General features: G+C 37.6%; 1 protein-coding gene across 1 annotated transcript in view; it reads right to left on the bottom strand.

The window, feature by feature from the left end:
• Nucleotides 1–21,007, bottom strand: part of CPED1 (cadherin like and PC-esterase domain containing 1) — a 153,846-nt gene that overhangs the window by 68,287 nt on the left and 64,552 nt on the right. The window contains exons 8-16 of the mRNA XM_033011526.2: nt 18,967–19,109; nt 17,493–17,565; nt 15,797–15,964; nt 14,695–14,799; nt 13,630–13,799; nt 9,683–9,750; nt 9,319–9,363; nt 7,236–7,422; nt 4,113–4,281 (exon numbers count right to left, since the gene is read on the bottom strand). Coding sequence (XP_032867417.2) covers nt 4,113–4,281; nt 7,236–7,422; nt 9,319–9,363; nt 9,683–9,750; nt 13,630–13,799; nt 14,695–14,799; nt 15,797–15,964; nt 17,493–17,565; nt 18,967–19,109 — 1,128 coding nt within the window. The remainder of the gene's footprint in view (nt 1–4,112; nt 4,282–7,235; nt 7,423–9,318; nt 9,364–9,682; nt 9,751–13,629; nt 13,800–14,694; nt 14,800–15,796; nt 15,965–17,492; nt 17,566–18,966; nt 19,110–21,007) is intronic.

Genomic DNA, 21,007 nt, shown 5'->3' with positions numbered 1-21,007 from the left:
TTTAACTTGCAGTATGGTATGAAAGGCATTGCAACTGTAATAGCACACAGTTTAAAATGAAGTAAAACCATTTTATTTTCCTTGGGAAATTTATAACTTGAGCTGAAAAATATATAATTATTTTCATATCTTACATAACAAAAAAATGATTTTTTTTTTTAATGGCACCTTCTTTTCTAAAGGGTTTTCTCATCTCTACACCTCAAAGACTGTAATAAAGTTAAATATAACTATTATATAAGGCCTAGGTCTTAATTGCCTTTTTATCAATGGAAGTTTAGTAGACAGAAAGAGAAATCAACAACTTGTTGCTGGCATCCTGCTACCAGCTGCACTGCAGCCATTTGTTGTTACACAGTCAGCAATGCTACACCAGTAACTCATTATCAGCTTTGCTGTAATTCTTATGCTGTCTGGACTCTAGGAAATTAATATGGTAAGAGGTTTCATCAAAATATAAGAGATAATAGTACTCAGGAAAGCTTTTAAGGCTGTTCTATAAGTCTGTTCTCTCAAATCTGAAAAAGCTGTAGGACGCCCAGAGCATCAGCCCACTGCGCTGTCACTGATTCTCGAAAGTACTTTTTCACGTCTTATGCAACTGCACAGACAAAAAGAATGATACACAGTAGGGCTATAAAATATAACATTAGCTATCCATTACTCACCATGCAAATGCAAAACCAAATAAAGAACTGTATTACTAAAATATAAAAAAAAAAAAAACAAACCCAAACCAACCAACCAACCAAAACAAACGAAAAATCCCATGTGGCAGCAGGACACTATAGGTACAAAAGTTCACAATGTCAGACAAGGTTCCCTAAGCACATCACCAGTTACTTTCCATGATTGCAACCTGGCAAAGTTTAACAATCAAAGAGGTAGCATCCGCACATTTCAAGTGAGGCATAGATAAACCTGTTTGCATATTAAAGATAATGGGCACTGCAAGAATGACTAAAATATTTTGTCCTTTATGACAGTATGTACATAGTCTGGAATCTTTTACTGAGGGTGTTGCTGATACTCATGTCTTAAGAGCTCACTGTTTTTGCTGCCTACTTTGTATTATGCCTATCTTGGTATCACAGCTTCACAGATGATAATGAAATGAAACCACTTCTCTCAAGGACACTTAATTTGAATACTGTCAACAATTGCACAAAATTAAGTTAAAGCACAAACCAATAACCTCTCCATTTGCAGTCCAAACAATACTATCAGAATGCAGAACACACAATGAAAGGCAACAAAATCTGATGAAGGTGCTATGGTGATGCCACAGTTTATCCCCTACTAATTTGGTTTTAATGAGGATATTATAGGTGCTATCAAAAAGTAAAGAGGACAGTATTTTTTCCCCTTTTAGGGGCTGCAAGGCTTGGAACTACACACTTCTTAACTCAATAGCCTTGAAATTAATCCAGGATTATTCAACTGCATGAAAATTGTTAGAAGACTGGAAACAACATCCTGCACTCTTTCTTTTTATTGTAACCTTCCTTATAGTATCATCTTGCAGTGAAACCTGAATATCCTAATGGGATTAAACATAAAAGAAAATCAGGAAAAAAGTTGCTGGATTAGAATTTTAACTGAAGCCTTCTGTGAGAAAGACCACACCACTGTCAGTGACCTTTCTCTCCCAGTGTGATCCCAGTTGTGCCTAGTCAAGTGTCCAATGGAGACTCCATCAGTTCACACTGTATTTATCCTTTTGCTCCTAAAACAGGTGTCTTGTTACTAAGAGAACAAACATTCATGCCGTTGATCAGGGTGTATTAACCCACCCTGCAAGAGTGCATAATTTCTCTGGTATGAAAAGCAGAATGTAATGATGCTATTTAAGACCTGAGTTTTGTATTGATAAAAAACATCCCTCTAAGCAAAAGACAATAAATTCTGTTCTATCAAATAGGGAAAAGGGGAAAAAATGCAGGCTTTTAAGTGTTTTAGAATGCCATTTTTATCTTCAGCTCCAGACTTCATTTGTTTTTTAAATGCACTCTCTGATAAGTTTGCCTTTAACATATCTAAAAAAAAATGTTGTTTTAGAATCTCATACTGTATCTTCACAGCCCTCATTAGATACCACAAGAATGCTTTTCATCTCATTTTTACTCTAAATTCCTGAAGTCCTCCCTAGCTCTGAACAATTATATTAATTAAAGAGCATTTATTCATAGATGAGCAGAAAACTGAGCCCAATCAAAAGAAACTTCTAAAACACTTTTCATTTTTATCATTCTAGATCTCTTTGCCTTTACAGTTCTTCAAAGATTCATACTCAGTCTCCTAAATGCTATCATAAAACATTAACAACAGTGTAAACGCTATGTGGGAGGATGTGTATGAGGTTGAATTCTTGTTCCGAAATTGGGCAACGAGAGGAGCTTTCCTCACATACTTCCAGCCCGTGTGTTCTCCTAATAATATAACTCCAGCTCAACCTATTGCTGCTCTCCTTTTCATACTTGAATACACACCTGAACTGAAATCTTAGGTATTACATATGGGTTTTTTGTTTCACTGTAGCAACTACTAGACCTAGTGCTGAGCCAGTATAAAGAGCAAGAAGGTGGTCTTTGACCTTTTGAGCTTGTAAGATAAGTGTAAGGGAAGAGACAAAGAATAGGTAGAGGGTGAGACAACACCATAATCAGGTATTCAGATCAGCAGTCGGTAGGCTACAACTACTACATACATTTTCTCTCACAGTTCTGATTTGCAGATTGAGATAATTATTGTCAACATACAATTTGTTATCAGCATTTATAAACTCTTTGGCTCCTGTTTTAAGCCCCAATGCTTATTTCTCTACAAGAAAAAAAAAAAATCCCTCTTGATCTGTCCCATCACATAAAATGCTCTGCCTCTCCTATCTTGGTCTCTCAAATTCTTCTGCAGTAGATAGAAAGAAACTGGAGAAGAGAAATAAGCTTTATGAAAAGGATATATTGATATATAAAGATCTTCATAAAGGTGATAAATAAAGATAGGAGTAAACATTTGACATGAACATGACAGTTTCAACACTATGGTTTTGAAAATCCTGCTTGATGGTTGTAGAATTAATTGTGATGAAATATATTCCTCCTGGGCACTCTAGTATTTAGAATGAACACACCAAACCTTTCAATCTACCTAAAATCCCACAGACAAAACATTTCCCTTGATTGTGATTTCTCATGTCACTTTCCTCTTTGAATTGAATGGCTTATTTTTCCCCACCATATCAAGTACCAACGTTTGGTCCTCAAACTTTGGAATTCAAACAACTCTGCTCCAGCCTGTGTCCCAGGTTTTCTATCTTATAAAGAACTTCTTTATCACCATAGTTTCACTAACTGAAAGATTCACTGTTCTTTGCTCTCATGATTTTTTATTCAATTTTGTGTCTAATTCAGCCTGATCTCCCCTTCCCCAACCCCTTTTTAGCCCTATCAGACAGAGTCTCACCATTTTTTTTTTTTTTATTCAGGAGCACCACTGCTTCCTAAGGATTATTATTTGTTAGGAGTAATTTATTTGAATTCCCAAACTTATATTCAGATAAATGGTAAACAACAATCATCCCTTCCTTCAGAATCATCAGTGAGTGTTTCCATTGTGTTTGCTGGTCACTAGAATAAACACTTTTCATTCATAAACTATCTAGCAGCATTTGTCTTGAACACTGATAATAAACACACCATCATCATAAATATCTTTCCTGGTAAAAGGATTTCCATAGCTCCAATGGCATAGACAGATATAAAAATTGCAGTTTGACCACTGCATGGCACAGAGGGACAGATTTCTCACAAGCAAACAATAGCTTTCTGATGGGTAAGCTTTTGGATGACCAAAGTAAGGATTAATTAATCTGGAGCACTCACATACGTGGTGACTGTACAGGTACTTACACAAGACTTAGTTTTTATACCCAAAATGTTGTGTAAATGCTGTATTTAATGAAATTATAGCATTTAGAACTCAGATTCTAACCTCACCCAAACTGACTCTACACCAGCTCTGTACCCCACGGTCTTTAATTGATACCACTAGATGAACAGAAACCAGTTAAATACACTATTAAGCTGTATAGCAAAGGAATATAGATAGAATACCTGCACAAACCCACACAACATATAGTCATCAAACAAAGGCAGACTAGGACGGTCCTCTCGATAAATTGTGATTTTGTAGCTGCTCACAACCTGAGGGCTGGGCTGTGAATCATCTGTCACCATAATGATGACTTTGTTCAATCCAAGGCCAAGGGGGTAGTTAGCAATGCTGTAAGGCAAAACAGGAAAGAACTGGAATAAACACTGAAGAAACAAAGATTTACACTGCTTTATTTACGGCAGCCAAACTTTACTTGCTCCTTGAGACATATTTCTAATATTTTCTTTACCTTATAAAATACATAAGATTTTAAATAAAAAGCAGTGTAAAACAAGATTTCTAGCAATTTACAATTCTTTCAGGAAGACAAAATGCTGACAGTGAAACTTTGTGAAAACAGCTTCAGTGGCAGTGGCAACAATTCTGACATGAAATCTGTGAGTGAAGCCATTAGGGACAATGATTCCTGGCAGGTACAAGTTCATGGTGAAGTCAGTAGGGAGGAAAACAATATCAGAGGTGTCATCTAGCCATTGAAATTGTTCACTAGCCAAATGCGATGGAGTCCCAGACAAACTATGCAGAGTGACAGATAAGAGCAGATCTGGACTGTGCTCTTCTTCCCTTGTCAGGGAAATGAGAAATTCTGAAGGACACAGAACCTACACTTCCAGGGCTTTTACATTTCAATGTAAAGGACATAGTGTTATTCTGTTTTCCTTTTACAAGGAAGAAATCTCTTAAGTTTTTCGCACGTATCTGTGTTGACTTCCAAGGCAGTTAACGTCAAAATACTAAAATGTTGGGTGGAAGAATTTTATGGGAGCTTCTTTTGAAATGATAAATAAAGACTAATTTCTTATTGAAAATACGTGAAGCATATCAGGCACTGGATCAGTAGCAACTGTACAGACTGATTATTAGCAGACATTCTAGGTCAAAGCATCTGTTTCATAGTCAGTCAAAAGATGGTGTGTTGCATAGGCACTTGACGCCATGAGGCAAAGCTAGCTCTGTAATGGTTAAGAATTCTTCCTCTCAAGTGAATCATTGCCCCTACTTTCCCTTCTATCCACTCACTAATGGCTAGTATGTAAATAGGCCAGTTCTCTGGTTCTGAGGTACCCGACTCAGGATAAATAAACACTTTTTATCCTTCCCAACATCCAAAAATAGGTCATGCCAAAAATGCCTACTGGGATTGTCCCTGGCACATGCTGCTGTCTGTGAGAGACCTGTCTGGGAAAGCCAAAACTGTGCCAGGGATTATAGCAGCAATTAAACATCATAGATGATTGTGGGTCAGTGCTAAAGCCTGATGTTTAGTGATGACTTTGTTCTCTCCCCTGTTCTCCAGCTTTATACTTCTCTAAAAGATCAGATAAGCTGGGACTCTTGCTGATGACAAGATGACCCACTTAGTGGATGAAGGAAAGGCTGTGGATATTATTTACCCGGGCTTTAGTAAAATCTTTGACACTGTTTCCCACAGCACTCTCCTGGAGAAACTGGCTCCTCATGACTTGGCCAGGTGAACACTTTGCTTGGTCAAAAACTGGCTGGATGGCTGGGCCCAAAGAGTGGTGGTAAGTGGAGTTAAATCCAGTTGGTGGCCAGTCACAAGTAGTGTTCCTCAGGGCTCAGTATTGGGGCCAGATCTGTTTAATATCTTGATCATGATCTGGATGAAGGGATTAAGTGCACCTTCAGTAAGCTTGCAGACGACACCAAGTTGGGCAGGAGTGTTGATTGGCTTGAGGGAAAGAAGGATCCACAGAGGGATCTGGACAAGCTGGATCAAAGGGCTGTGGCCAATTGTATGAAGTTCAACAAGACTCAGTGCCAGGTCCTGCACTTGGCTCACAACAACCCCATGCAATGCTACAGGCTTGGGGAAGAGTGGCTGGAAAGCTGCCTGGTGGAAAAGGAGCTGGGGATGTTGGTCAACAGCCAGCTGAATATGAGCCATCAGTATGCCCAGGTGGCCAAGAAGGCCAATAGCATCCTGGCTTGTATCAGAAATAGTGTGGCCAGCAGGACGTGGGAAGTGATTGTCCCCCTGTACTCGACAATGATGAGGCCACACCTCGAATACTGTGCTGGGTTTTGGGCCCCTCACTACAAGAAAGACATTGAGGTGCTGGAGCATGTCTGAAGAAGAGCAACAATGCTGGTGAAGGGTCTAGAGAGTGACTCTTATGAGGAGCAGCTGAGGGAACTGGGGTTGTTTATCCTGGAGAAAAGGAGGTTGAGGACAGACCTTATCGCTCCCTACAACTACCTGAAAGGAGGTTGTAGCGGGGTGGGTGTTGATCTCTTCTCCAAAGTAACAAGAGATAGGACAAGAGGAAACAGCCTCAAGTTGTGCCAGGTGAGGTTTAAATTGGATATTAGGAAAAATGTCTTCAGCAAAATGGTTGTCAAACATTGGAACAGTCTGCCCAGGGAAGTAGTTATTAAGTCACCATCCCCAGAGGTATTTAAAAGATGTGGCGGTTAGGGACATGGTTGGTTTAGTGGTGGACTTGGCAGTGCTAGGTTAAGGGTTGAGCTTGATGATCTTAAAGGTCTTTTCCAACCTAAATCATTCTATGATTCTATGACAATCCCCTAGAATATATTTTTAACAAAACTTGACCATTCTAAATGAGTAAACTTGAATTTATTCCTACTTTTCATCCCAGCTGCCCTACTCTGACCCACATATACAGACTGCAGGCTGAGGGGCTAAGCCCAGAGGGGAAGCAGATTAAGCCACAGTGAAAAATCAAGGCCTGGTTACAAAAGCTCAAATTCTTTGCTGTCTACTGTGTGCAGTGTAATGATGGTCTGTTCCCAACCAGCTTTGATGCTGTCAGTAACTGAAGAAGCTGTGGAAGATGCTAGCAACTGGGCACTCCGTAAAGCTAGTGTTAATTATGGCTTGAGAACATATTACCATTGCCTTCAGGACATTGACAAATAAATAGAAATTTCTGGGTGTTGAACTCCCTCTGACTTCCCTGTGACTAATCTATAGACATTCTGTGCTTTTGGAAACACAAAACAGTTCTGTAATACTCTGACGTATTTCCAAAGTTAAGGACATTTTAGTTTTTACACTTATATTTTGTGACTCATACCTTGGCCCTTTCTTCTCATCAAGGTGTACTTGGCATTGACAGTTAGAGGGTTCTGCTCCTATCTTCACTGTCACCATGTCGAATGGGACTTCTGCATAGTATTCTTTGATCTTTGGGTTAAACTGAGGATTCAAATCCAGCTGTGGACTGGTGAAGATCTGCCTGATATGAGATAGGGTATCTTTATCTGTTCCAAGAAGGCATCAAAGAAAAAACTGTGAAATGTATGAACATTTTTAAGTAACATGCAACTTCTGGCAGACTGATAACATGTACAGTGGCAAGACTGTTAATGCCTGATCACTCTGAGACTGATAATCCTGCTGCCAGGTCTTAATGGAGTTTGTATTGGCACTTGAGAGAAATTTTTAGACCCTGGAGGGATTTTACTCATTCAGTGCCCAATTACTTTAGTCAGAGTCACAAAACCCAAAGTCCAAGTAAGCCTTTGAAAATGCACAGATTAGGTCTAGGAGATCCTGTCTCCAGCTGGTTAACTGAAACTTAAAGAAAAGTTAGGCCAAAATTCATAACCTACTTAGGTACCAGCCTGTGTACAGGGTTTATGTACATGTGTAATTGCCAATAAAAATCAAAATAAGTTAGACATACTCTTATTGTTCATAAGAAAAAGTCACATGCAGATATCTAGACTCATGGGGTCATTTGCAGTACAGCTGGAAGAATTAATGTTTTATTAAAATTCCTAAATCAACAAATTCCAGCTCCTTCTCTGTGTATGAAAACTCCACAGTCAAATCCTATTTGCTCAAATGTATCCTTTATTTTTGTAGTGTTTGCCAAATGATTCATGAGAATAATTATTTGCTGGCAACCCATTTATGACAAATATTTTAATCCAACCTACTGGATTCAGATTTACAGTATAATTACACATTCAAAACTTGCTTTCCATATATATTCTCTAGTATGTGTTTAGCACTGGGTACTTCAGAAAATACTCCAGCCAGGAAACTCTTCCAGTATAATATCTGAAAAATCTTGTGGCTTAAAGCATAGCTTAACAGGGTCGTAAAAGATGCAAGCAGTTCTATGTAGCCTTTTTTATCTCAAAATATCTGACTTGAGAAACAAAACAGGGCAATTTCAGCACTATCTTGCATGGATTAAAATGTAAAGGATGTTATTCTAGTGGAAGAGCAGAATGTGGGCCAGATTTGTAGGGGAATAGAGACTTATCAATTGACACAGAGAAAGTATTTTAAAAAATCTACAGATGAGTATAAACACTTCTCCAGGTCCTGTATGCCTTATCTGGAAAGGTTATCTCACTACTAGCTTAAAAATGAGGAGGATTTTTCAAAATAAAATTAATTGAGGTATTTTCAAAACAAAATATCATGCAATTAGAATGGTGCCAGTCAGCCAGCACAGGAGTATTTCTGGCCTCTGACTGACACAGAGGAATTCCTGGAGGCACCATGAGATCAGTAACAGAGGGGAATGAGGCTCAATGTGTAGGAAAGCCTTTCTGCCACAGAGCAATTGTTTCACGTTTATAAAGCTACTCCTCAGATAATGTTCCAATGAGGAAGGCAGAAGAAAGCATTGCTCACACCAAAGACAAATATACTTTAAATCTTTACATATCTTTAAATATACATTAAATATTCCTACAAGCAGATATTTTAGAATAACTCTTAATCTTTTAAGAAGCTCTTTAAAACTACACCACGGAGCTGAAGACTGGCTTTAAACAAGGCTGATTAAACACCATACAAGTTTAAAGGTTATTCCATAAGAACAAATATATGCTAAAGTTCTTGGAAATAAGGGGCAAAAGCCTATTGAAGTGTGGCAAAGGATCATTGAGTGCTGGAATATTCACATTAATACGCACGCATAGCAACATTTAACTTGAGGATTATTTCACATAATAGCCCAATTATTGAGTGATTCATAAACATTCTTGCTACGTAAAAATCCTTTTTTTTTTTTTTTTTTTTAACATGACAGCCCACAGGCACTCCATTCACTGAAAGGTTATGAAGAAAAACCCAATAAATTTGTTCAAGTAATCTCTCTTCTTTCCCCTCAGTAGTCTAGAAAGACGTTGACTTACCATAACTGCATTGTCTTTCTTTAGTGTTACTGGAATAATGCAATCCTGAAAGATAAACAGAAACAATCAACCATTTTCTGCTCTAAGCCTGAGTCACAATACTATAGGAGAAGGAACTCACACTGTGTTAATAGCGTACTTTTATACTTTTCAGTGTAAGATCTTTGCTTTAGGTTCATGAACACTGCTCATGGGCTCAGCAAAACAATTTACACAGATAAGGAAGAAATTGGTCTTTTATATGTAGTAAGCCAAGACCTTCCATCTGGATGCAAACCAATGTAATCTGAATCATACATGTTATCAGAAGTAGCACAAATAGGAAAAACATACCATATATAAAAGACCTTATGTGATCCCTTACCTTCGTGATTCTTCCTGAAGTCAGAAGGAACATTCTGCTTAGGATTTTCATTTTCTTGAGAAGAATTCCTGTCAATTCAACAGCAGATATATTTCTACATGAATGGATGAAACAGAAACTATAGAATGCTTTTCAAAAATTTCTCTATGACAAACTAGTGCACATGGCATTTTAATATTCTCCATGGAAAGATGAACCTTCTGGATTCAGGTTCCCAGCATTAGCAGTACTACTTGAATGAACGTGACAGAAAGCACACATTCCATAATAAATGGTAGCACATAACATGAAAAAAAAAAGAAAAGAGAAACATAAATTTCAAAACATAGTTGAATTGCTGGGAAAAGGAAGAGTGACTATAACTGTGGATAAAATAACCCAAACCTCATCTCTTAACTCTTTGTATGATGCTTGTTTGTATATATTTGAGGTTAAAGTTAGACTTTGTTCAAAAAGAATTAAATCTAAATGAAGGCCCCTGTCAAGATGAACATGTGTACTGACGTTAGCATGAATTCATATAATGGAATATCTATGTGTTTTGATTTGTTTGCTAATACAAAACAAAACACATGATCAACATCCAGAGTATATATATAAATCCTCGGTGAAAAAAGACAAGCCAACTGCAAAAATTCATTGACATTGTAGTGGTGCCCATATTACTAACTCTGCAAATATTCTCTTTCATTTACCATTTTGGGAGCATAGTAGAAGAAAGGCAGTAGGTTTCTCTCTAATCCATGTACTAGACCTCTGGCTGATAAGACCTTTTCAGAGGTTCATTAGCATTTCTTGAAGCTTTCACATGTTTTCCTCCCAGTGTTTTCTGCAGAAGTTCTCATAAAGCAGCTTCTTCCCAGACACTGCTGCCCATTCAGTTTGGATTTTGGAAGACACAAAATCACTGTGCCAAAGAAGGGAGGTGGCAATATTGCTCTGTGCAATCAGCCATCACTAATGTTTCAACAGGAGCTGCTGGAAGTAATATTGAGGTCAATCATGGTAAAAGGTAAACTGTCCAATACTAAAACAGAGATTTCTGCATTATTTCAATGATATAAGGAAAGAAGCAGCTGGCAGATCCATGTGCCTCTGTGGGTGCATGAAAATGTATTTCTGAGCTTGCAGTGTCTAGACACCACCTTAATTTCATGCATATTCATGACCTCCTTCAAAGGAGGCACTTAACAAACACTTAGAGAGTTTGTTTTCCAAGTTATAAGTAGTTCTGCACCCCTCTTCTTGCTTGCCAAGGAGGTAACGGCTAACACACCTGCCAAATACATTTTTTTCTCTCTGCTGTTCCATTTTGACTGCCCAGTACCAAACCCTATTGTAAGGTGAAAACAAGATATCCTAACTCTACAAAATTCCAGACTTTGTTATAGCCAGAGGACACCTTGGGAATGTGGCAACCACCACCACTGCAAGGCCCCAGCTCCCAAAGGAACAGTGTGACCTGTGAGTGTCAACTCTGTAAAAAGAGTGCAATTATCATCAGACAACATTAAGAGACATAATAAATCTAGTTACAGCAGGGTATCAAAATGTAATATTTAGAAATTATATTACAGAAAGATACTCAAATTACAGGGTGTCCAGCAGGACTTGGAAAGTGATTGTCCCCCTGTACTCGACAATGATGAGGCCACACCTCGAATACTGTGCTCGGTTTTGGGCCCCTCACTACAAGAAAGACATTGAGGTGCTGGAGCATGTCTGAAGAAGAGCAACAATGCTGGTGAAGGGTCTAGAGAGTGACTCTTATGAGGAGCAGCTGAGGGAACTGGGGTTGTTTATCCTGGAGAAAAGGAGGTTGAGGACAGACCTTATCGCTCCCTACAACTACCTGAAAGGAGGTTGTAGCGGGGTGGGTGTTGATCTCTTCTCCAAAGTAACAAGAGATAGGACAAGAGGAAACAGCCTCAAGTTGTGCCAGGTGAGGTTTAAATTGGATATTAGGAAAAATGTCTTCAGCAAAATGGTTGTCAAACATTGGAACAGTCTGCCCAGGGAAGTAGTTATTAAGTCACCATCCCCAGAGGTATTTAAAAGATGTGGCGGTTAGGGACATGGTTGGTTTAGTGGTGGACTTGGCAGTGCTAGGTTAAGGGTTGAGCTTGATGATCTTAAAGGTCTTTTCCAACCTAAATCATTCTATGATTCTATCTTTCTATGATTTGTCTCTGCAGCAGACTGGACTTTTGAATTATCAGCACCATTAAGTTTTCCTTTGTCCAAGCTCCTTGCAGTCAGCAGGTCAGGTACCCTTAGGTAAGTGCATGCTTGTGAATGTACTTTTTGGAAGAACCCCGCTGTGTACATCACAAAATATTGACAGTCAACCTGTCCTTTAGAAATCTCTGATCCAGCAAATGATAAAGTGAATGGACTGACAGCAGCAATAGCATTGTAGCTCTGGTGGTCTCAGCAATCAGAGACATAAGCAATGAAAGATGTGTAGAAATAGATAATATCTATCATAAGATTAAAATATAAAAAGGAAAAATTCCAGTCACTTCTGAGGCCTCTGGTGGATGTGTTAGTTATGGATGATGCAATTTTTAATAGGTCAGAAAGTAAAAATTGAGACCATGTTTCAGTATTTATTAGAGTTATGAATTTCATTTATTTAGATGATGTTTTGTAGGTCTCTTTTGAAAATGAGGAGCCACTGGAGGTAATTTTGTGATACATGATCACTAGCAATTTTTTTCTGTTTGATTAACCAGCAGTGTGAGCCCTCTGTTTTGTAGAGTGTTTGCTTGGCTTCAGTCACAATTTCCATGAGGGCATTTGGTTCACTGAATTAAGTAGATGAAATGGGTTAAGAAAAGTAGACCAGGAAACTTATTTAAATCCTGTCTCCATCCTATAGATTCATGATCAGTGAATAGAATAACTACACAGGACCTAAATCAGAAGTCAATACTTTTCCCATAAATATCTCTATTTGGACAATCAGCTATGCAAATCATTGGATTTTGTAAATGGAAATACCAGTTTTGCATAGTCAGAGAAATAAGAACTGTTAAATAAACAACCTGGCCTTAACTGAAGAAAGTCAGGAAAAGTGTTCAATATACAAATTCATCAAACCTGAGAATCTTGAAGATTAATCAGAGCTCAAAGAGAATGCATACCTGAGTTATTTGGGGAGTAAGCTCTACTAAACTTTTTCTTCCTTGCAATTAAGTATAATTACAGGCATATCTGGCACATGCATCACCATCACATGCATGTAGCTATAGGAGGGTAAGATTATGACTTAGCAATGTCAAAACACATGCAGTGAATGAAGAGAATGGTATTATTAGCTTAGCCATTGAAGAAAAATACAGTGCAAAGAATCATATTGGCCTATGCCCTGAAGAGAAGTCATGGTACTTCTACATATTTATACAAATACAATAATGTTCAGTTTGAAGAAAAAAGAGGCCAAGAGGCTTGCTCAAAGTGAGTGAGTGGGACAGCTTAGATTAGAATAGAAAGCTGTTAAAGGTTGGTATGCTTTGATATGCAAACCTAAATATTTTGGCAAAAGGGCAAGGGCTTATACATGAATGCAGGCAGCTGCATCCTTGAGTTACTTTTCATGGAGTGGCCAGCATTAATAACAATAATGCTTAGTACATTCATGGAACTATGTATTTTCAAAACACTAATAAACAGTTACCTAGCATGGTGGTAAAGAATAAGCTCCACTTTATAGATAAACAAAGATAGAGATAACTATTGACTTGATGAAAACCACACCCAACTCAATGAGGAACAAAATTAAAACTTTAGAAATCTTACAGATGCCTTATATAGTCACTATAGCATTCTCCAAGCAAAATACACAGAATAATGTCATTCACATGTTTAACTTGAGACTCAGTGGAATGGAGCACACACATTGTCTAATGTGCCTCTGTTCCCAGGCCATATAATAGCTATCTTACCATTCTGAAAGATTTGTATGTGCCTCTTTAGTCATGAACTGGAATTGTTCAAGTAAACTGGAAAGCAACCAATGCACGGTCAGGACTGAACCAAGCCTCCTCATTGGGTCTACCATGTGATAAAGGTCACGTAGTAAAGTTTGAGTCTTGGGTGCAGCAGAAGGGAAAAGCTGAGAAGAGAGACACTGATTAGAGACTACACATTGTAATATTTGTAAAATGCAAAGAAGTGAGAAATTATTAGAAGACAGTATATATAGCATATGGATGCACGTATATTAATGCTATTTCCCACACATGTAGAAAAAGGCTGTCTTGTCCAGTCTTACAAATCAGGATTACTAGTACTGACGTGGAAGTCTAAATCCTTTGCCTCTGGTTGAACTTCCACATCTATTCAACTCAATCCCTCTTTAGAATGCCTCATCAGTCTCCAACACTGATACTCATCTAGAAAGTCTAGAAGAAATCCTGATATCATACAGAATTTCTGAACAACAGATCCAATTACAGATCTTTTACCTCGCCAATACTCATCATTTCCCTCGTTAACTGCCATGCCTATTCAGAGACACTAACTGTTATTCCTCCATCTTTATTCTTCTCCTAAAATCAATTCACTTGAAGTGTGAAGAAGACGTATTACATATTCCACCTGCTTTTTTTTGCCACTTTTTCATCTATATTTATTCTCTGGTCATGATCTTGGCATTGTACTGTCTCCAGTTCTTCCATTCACACCTGCTTTGCTTCACTATCATTCTATTTTCTTACCAACTCATTAGTCATTTACATAATTTTCCTCCTTTTCATTCTATTTTCTGGTCTGTTTCTGCTTTAGATGTCCTTTTCAATTAATCCCCTACTCAAAAGATCTGTTTTATTTCTTTATCTCTTTTAAATTCCAAAAATCCTCCAAAATAAAATCAGTATAACCTCTATCCCCCTGCTTCCCTGTCCATCTAGCCTAATACATGTTCCAGAGGCAGCAAAGAATGGTAACGAAGAAATGTTAAGAGATTTACATAAAATATGTATCCAATACACCACAACCCTGTATTTTACCAGCTCAAATTGTCCAAGACTCTTCAGCTCCTTTATGAAAGTAATCATTGAATTTATCTCTTCTAAAGACAAACATTGCTCATCTTCTTTGTGGTAAATTCCATCCTATGAAGGAAAGGGCAGCATATTCTGGTGAGATCACATGGAAAGCAGAGTGCTTTCATTAGACCCCAATCCCTTTGGTGATCAAAGGAACAAGCTACAGCAGCTCTCAACTTGTCGTAACCTCATCCAAAGTCAAGCCAGCTTCTTTATAGATCTTTCCATTTCTCAGTCTAGAATAAAGTAGACTGCATTAGCTTTGTGTAGAAATGTGCCCACAGAAACTACCATGGGTAGAGATGACATGAAGTATAGACAATGAAGTGGATAGTTTGAAATGTGGTCTGGTCTCCTGCAGAACACAGACTTAGGTAATCATATCGTACATGTGCATGTCTGCAGCTTCCTACTTTATCGTGTCATAAATTTAGAACCCATGGCCTGGTTTTAGTCACACCTATCTGAGAGGCAGAAGTAGCATGGATAATCTAGTCCCTGTAAGTCTCACAATCAGGGGGGTCCTAAAAAATGCATCCTTAAAAGTGCCCAGACTGAGAGAAATACTACTAAAGGAGATCCCAGATTGTCAGAAATAGTTTTCACTAGTGATGCAAACTCTATACAGATCCTATAAATGCAAAAAATTTTAATTGGATCTGGCATTCAGAATAAGACACAAAGTTGTAGGAAACAAAATTTAATTTTGATGCTCATGAATCTACTTGTCTGGGTCAATCAATTCCAGGTTTGCAAAAACACACAAACCTGTATATTAGAAAAGACCATTTAAAAAAATGATGGGGAAATTACTTTGTTAAAGTTTTAAATATATCTTTAAACAGCTGTACTTTGGGGAAGGGCATAATTTGGGAGTGGAATTTTTTATAAAAGAAAATTCACTTGTTCAGTGTAATTACAGTTTTATTCCCCAGTATTCTGTAACAGATAGTTCTGATAGTTTTCATTCTATAAATTGGCACCAACAGTTTCAGGAAGGCATACAGTTTAGAATGAAATATTTTCTAATAGTTAATAATAAGAAAAAGGTGGAATGAACTACCTTGCTCAGAGTTGATCCATATATTTTTTGTAAAGCTTCTAAGAAACTGGATGTTGAGGATTCATTAGATAAAAGAAATTTAAAAGTATCTTCAAAAAGAAATTCTTTGAAAGTTTGGTCCTGAATATTTGATTCATCCTCATCTTGAAAGTCAAAGCTTTCATGCACCTGTTGGAAAATAGTGCAAGAATTTATAGTTTGAATAGCATGTCCAGTCTTCTCATAACCACATATACAAAACTGAAACTATTTATATATATAAAAAGTCATAATAACACTAATAAACCAGATAGGATTATAATACAACAAATGCTGCACCACATTTTTCTGTCAGAACTACACACCACAATGTTTGCTGACCTCCAGTGGATAAATTACAATATTGCATTCTCTTGTAAGAGCTTTTTTTCATGTGTTTGATTCGAAATTTGATTTAAAATGTCAGCTTATATATTAACATAACTCTTGAAAAACTCAGTTATTTTGGAGTTACTACACATGAAAGTATAAGTTTTACAATATAGAAACACATTGAATAAGCTCATATTTATAAAACATAAATAAATTAATATTGTAGCATAAACACAAATATAACTTCAAGCTGCACGGGGTATGTGCATACTATGGTTTCCAAGGGATACTATTCAAAGTCACATGTCATAATAATTATCAATCATTATTTTTTTAGAGTAATTTGTATTTTCATAAGAAACTATTAAACTCTACTGATTTACTGTACATTTATGGAGTATGGCTGATGGTTGAGAATACTATACAAGCAGGTAAACATTATGCTTTATGTTTAGTTTTTTACACAACTCCTGGTAGAACTTTTTTACAGCTTTTTATACAATTATTTAATTGCTATTTCACATTTCTTATGCTAGCTAAAAAGTCTTGTCAGATTAATTAAGGATACTGTCTTCATGGATTTTTAAAATTGTGCAAACTTTCTTTCATATGTCCATTTTTCCTTTGTGTATAATGGATTTTCTTTTGTGAAGGATGAAGAGATTGTCTGTGGTTACTAGAAATCTGAACAGATTTTAACTGAGGATGAATTTTGAAAGTGTTCACCTGTAATTTCCCACACTATATTTACTTTTTTTTTTTTTTCTTTTTGTGTATCAAAATTTTTGTTTCTGGCCAGGCTGTTGTGAGGCAGGAGTGGTACAAAACTGGCACAGGGAGTTTATGCTGCAGGTCACATTTCTCTGGTTTTGAGAGCCTCAAGGACCATCCAGGAAGAAGGCAGCACAGTGGAGGCCAAAGCAGGTCATGAACTGAAGAAATACAGTACAGTCCATGGAGAACTTTAATTTGTATTAAAAGCCAGTTGTGGTATTTTAACTTCCTCCCTTCATCTTTGTTCTGGCACAATTATTACTTAACTCTTCTTTCATGCGATGCTTCCTGTGGATTTCGTTTCACTGATATTTGGTTGGGGTGATAGCCCTCTCATGCTAAAACTAAGAAGTTTACACACTTCAATGGTGTGGTGAACTTCATCACAGGAACTCAGACCATTAAAAACTGGTTTCTCCCACGGCAACTCTCCACCATCAGGCAAAATTGATATTAATGTATTTGTACTTTTCTCAGAGGTTTGAGGGTACCTACCAAAGACGGTTCCCTGTTACGTTCTTTTTGGTGTTAGTTTTTTTGGGTCAAGAAATAATCTGTGTAATTTTCTCACCTCAAGAACTACTGGGTGTGTGGAGGTGCCGAATCCAATGTCAAAGGTTAGCATTTGAAAACATTGGCTGCATCTGAAATACAATATAACAGGAATCAGATTCAGTGAGGTTAGGTACTATTGTGAAATATAGAATCATAGAGTCATTTAGGTTGAAAAAGATCTTTAAGATCATTGCATCCAATCATAAACCTAAAACTGCCAAGCCCACCACTAAATCCTGTCCCTGTATATGCTACAATGACATACACAAACAGGTCCAGAGAACACACACAAAGACATACACGCCTAGGTCAAGAGACTGCATGTCATACAAACTAAATAAAATTTAGAAGACCCAGCAACACTAAACAGAGATGGAGTCTGATTGTGAGATGATGAAAACAGTGCTATAGTAAAGTGTGTTAATATGGTTGACTTTTAAAGCAATGAGGTAGGTGAACTACACTGGAGGAGGAAATGTCTTTTGATGAGAATTAGGTTCTGCAAAAGCTTTGAAGATATTTAGAGGGCAATAGATGGTGAAAGTCTCTGAGCTCACTGAAGCCAAAGAGTTGGCTTAAGAGTTGGGATGTTTGAAGGCATGTGCCAAGAGCTCTAAGCAAGTCTTGGGTTACATAAACAAGAGATAGCCATCCCATTGGTAACAAATGTTAGAGTTTGGACCACTGTCAAAAATAGTTCCAACCCTGTTACACTCATCCCCTCTTCAGTACCCTCTCCACTCACAATGTAAGCTTTATTCCCAACTTGTATAAGTCAAATAATGAGCTTTATATTACTGTTACTAAAACACCTGGGTTCTCAAATAGCTTTATAAAACATACAAACGTAGTAAATAGTAACTTATTTAGCATTTATCATAAAAATGTCAGCGATGTGACATAACATATATAGAACAAATATTAATTTTTATTTATACAAATATTACATAATAAAGGTTGATTTATGTGTAAGAACTGCAACACTCTAATAGAAGCAATTACAATGATTTAACACTCACAGAAATGTGACTGTTGCTGCCTAGGTATATTTCATAAGGTACATGTCATAAAGTATTGTGCAGTGTATCTTTTTCAGATTGCCTGCCTCAGCCAGCCCTGAACCATCTGGGCTACTCTAACATTAAATATTTGACATATGACAGAAGGCTCACTGAAGGGAAATACAGCTTTATATATGTTAGAACTAGCCCAATTCTGAGCGATTTCTGTTCATTTGTTCTGCCTGAAACACTTCATCAGGACATAGCATCTGGTCCTAAGTATTCATTATAACCTTTTCACAAACTAGAAACACTGTGAGTATTGAAGAGTTTTATTCCCTAAATGCAGCATGTCCTCACTTTATAGGGAAGTATGAAATAGAGAGGATTTTTTAATTTTAGGAGGTGTGTATCCTCTACCTTTTTTTTTTTCTGTTCTAGGGAGCTATCTTGACAAAAGCATAGCAATGACCACTGCAAGACACTTACTGATTGAAAGAATTTGGTCCTGAGGCAGATGATTCACTGAAGACTTCAGTTATAAGCAGAAGCTTGCTTATAGCTTCCTTCATGTTGTTGAAGGCTTGTTGGGGAGAACTGCTCTTGAAGAATATCTCAAAAAACCTTTGCAGCTGTGAAAGATATTACATATATTTTTGAGCACTTACAGTAAGTCAGTACTTAAGATCATAAATTAAAAGGCTGGTATGAGTGAAAATTGCCTTAGAATGTCAACTTCAATCCTCATTCATTTGCACGGTAAAGTGGCATGAACAGCTAGCGCCACGCAGCATGCTACTAGAGAATGACTTTCTGTTTACAAATAAGTATATGAGAAACAAACTTTGTATTAATGGTTTTAAAAATATTGCTCACAGTCTAAGCTTACTTTCATAAAACTTTTTGCTGTCAACTGATTCTAGGCAATGAAAACCACAAACATTTTTTTCAGCAATACGTAATAACAAACTCAAAGTAAAAGCCTTTTCTCTTGTTAACATACTGTGTCAAGGGCTATCCCATTTGACTACAAATCCTTATGCCAGGTTAACAAGCTTTAAATAGAATATAGAAGAAAGATGTTGAAAAAAATGATCAGCCACTGCAGCCTGTGTTTTGACTGAACTCTTGCACACTCTGAGGTTTTTAGACTCATGAATCCTCCCAGTGTCATATTCACACTGCACAACACTCTCATCACTCATGCAGATTCACTCATCTCATCACTTCAGATAGAGATTCAGGGAAAAAACTGGAGGGGCGCAGAGCCCCAGTGAAGAGTGGGACACAGCCATGTTTTGTTGCATCAGTCCTCTGTGCTAAGAAAGGGGCTGCCTTTGAATCACATTTCTATTAGAGTTATCAAATGGCACAAACACAATTAATGTCTGAAGTAGGTAAAACTATTAGATAATTTAGTAATATTGTATTACCAAACAGATACATTCATATAGTAAAAAAGTACTATCTTCAGAGATAAAGCACAAAAAGTACACATAGACCATGTATTGTATTTATATGCAGAAAAGAAAAAAAATCTGATTATTTCCAGTAATTTCTCTTCTAAATTGACTTAGAAATGCCATTATATATTTTCCATTATCACTCATTTATACATGTCCCATTGGGTAACATGATGGAAGCATGCAGGCTTCTGTAGACAACCCCACTGGGGTTTAATGTGTTATTTTGGCTTTAAAGCATGATCACAGAACAGTTGAGGTTGGAAGGGAACTCTGGAGGATCTTGTTTAACCCCCCTGCTCAAGCAGGGTCATCTACAGCCATTTGTCCAGGAATGTGTCCAGATAGCTTTTGAATACCTCCATGGATAAAGACTCCACAACCTTCCTGAGTAACTTGTGCCAGCGCTCAGTAAACCTCAAAGTAAAAAAAAAAAAAAAAAAAAAAAAAGAAAAATTGTATTTTCTGATGTTCAGAAGGAGCCTGCTGTGTTTCTGTTTGTGCTTATTGCCTCTTGCCCTGTCACTGGACACCACTGAAAAGAGCTTGGCTTTGTCTTCTTTACAGCCTCCCTTCAGGTATTCACACACATTGATGAGATCCCCCTGAGACCCTGAGAAGCTTCTCCAGGCTAAACAGTCCCAGCCCTCTCAGCCTTTCCTCATATAAGAAATGCTTCAGTCCTAGTCATTTTAGTGGCCCTTCACTGGACTCTCTCTTTATCCTTCTTGCACTGGAGAGCCCAGAACTGGACACAGTACTCCAGGTGTGCTACAGGGGCAGACTCCTGGCTGGTGGTCAACTTGGTGTCCACCAGGACTCCTAGGTCCTTTTCTGAAAAGCTGCTTTCCAGCTGGCTGCCCCCCAGCATGTACTGGTGCCTGGGATTGTTTCTTCCCAGGTACAGGACTTTGCACTTCCCCTTGTTGAACTTCATGATGTTCCTGTCAGCCCATTTCTCCAGTCTGCTGAGGTCCCTCTGGATGGCAGCACAACCCTCTGGTGTATCAACCACTCCTAGTTCTGTGTCATTAGTGGGTACACTCTATCCCATCATCCAGACATTT

This window comes from Tyto alba, unplaced genomic scaffold, assembly GCF_018691265.1.
Source record: "Tyto alba isolate M040663 unplaced genomic scaffold, T.alba_DEE_v4.0 Super-Scaffold_2, whole genome shotgun sequence".
NCBI classification, from domain to species: domain Eukaryota; kingdom Metazoa; phylum Chordata; class Aves; order Strigiformes; family Tytonidae; genus Tyto; species Tyto alba.
This window is presented reverse-complemented; position numbering and strand designations above follow the sequence as displayed.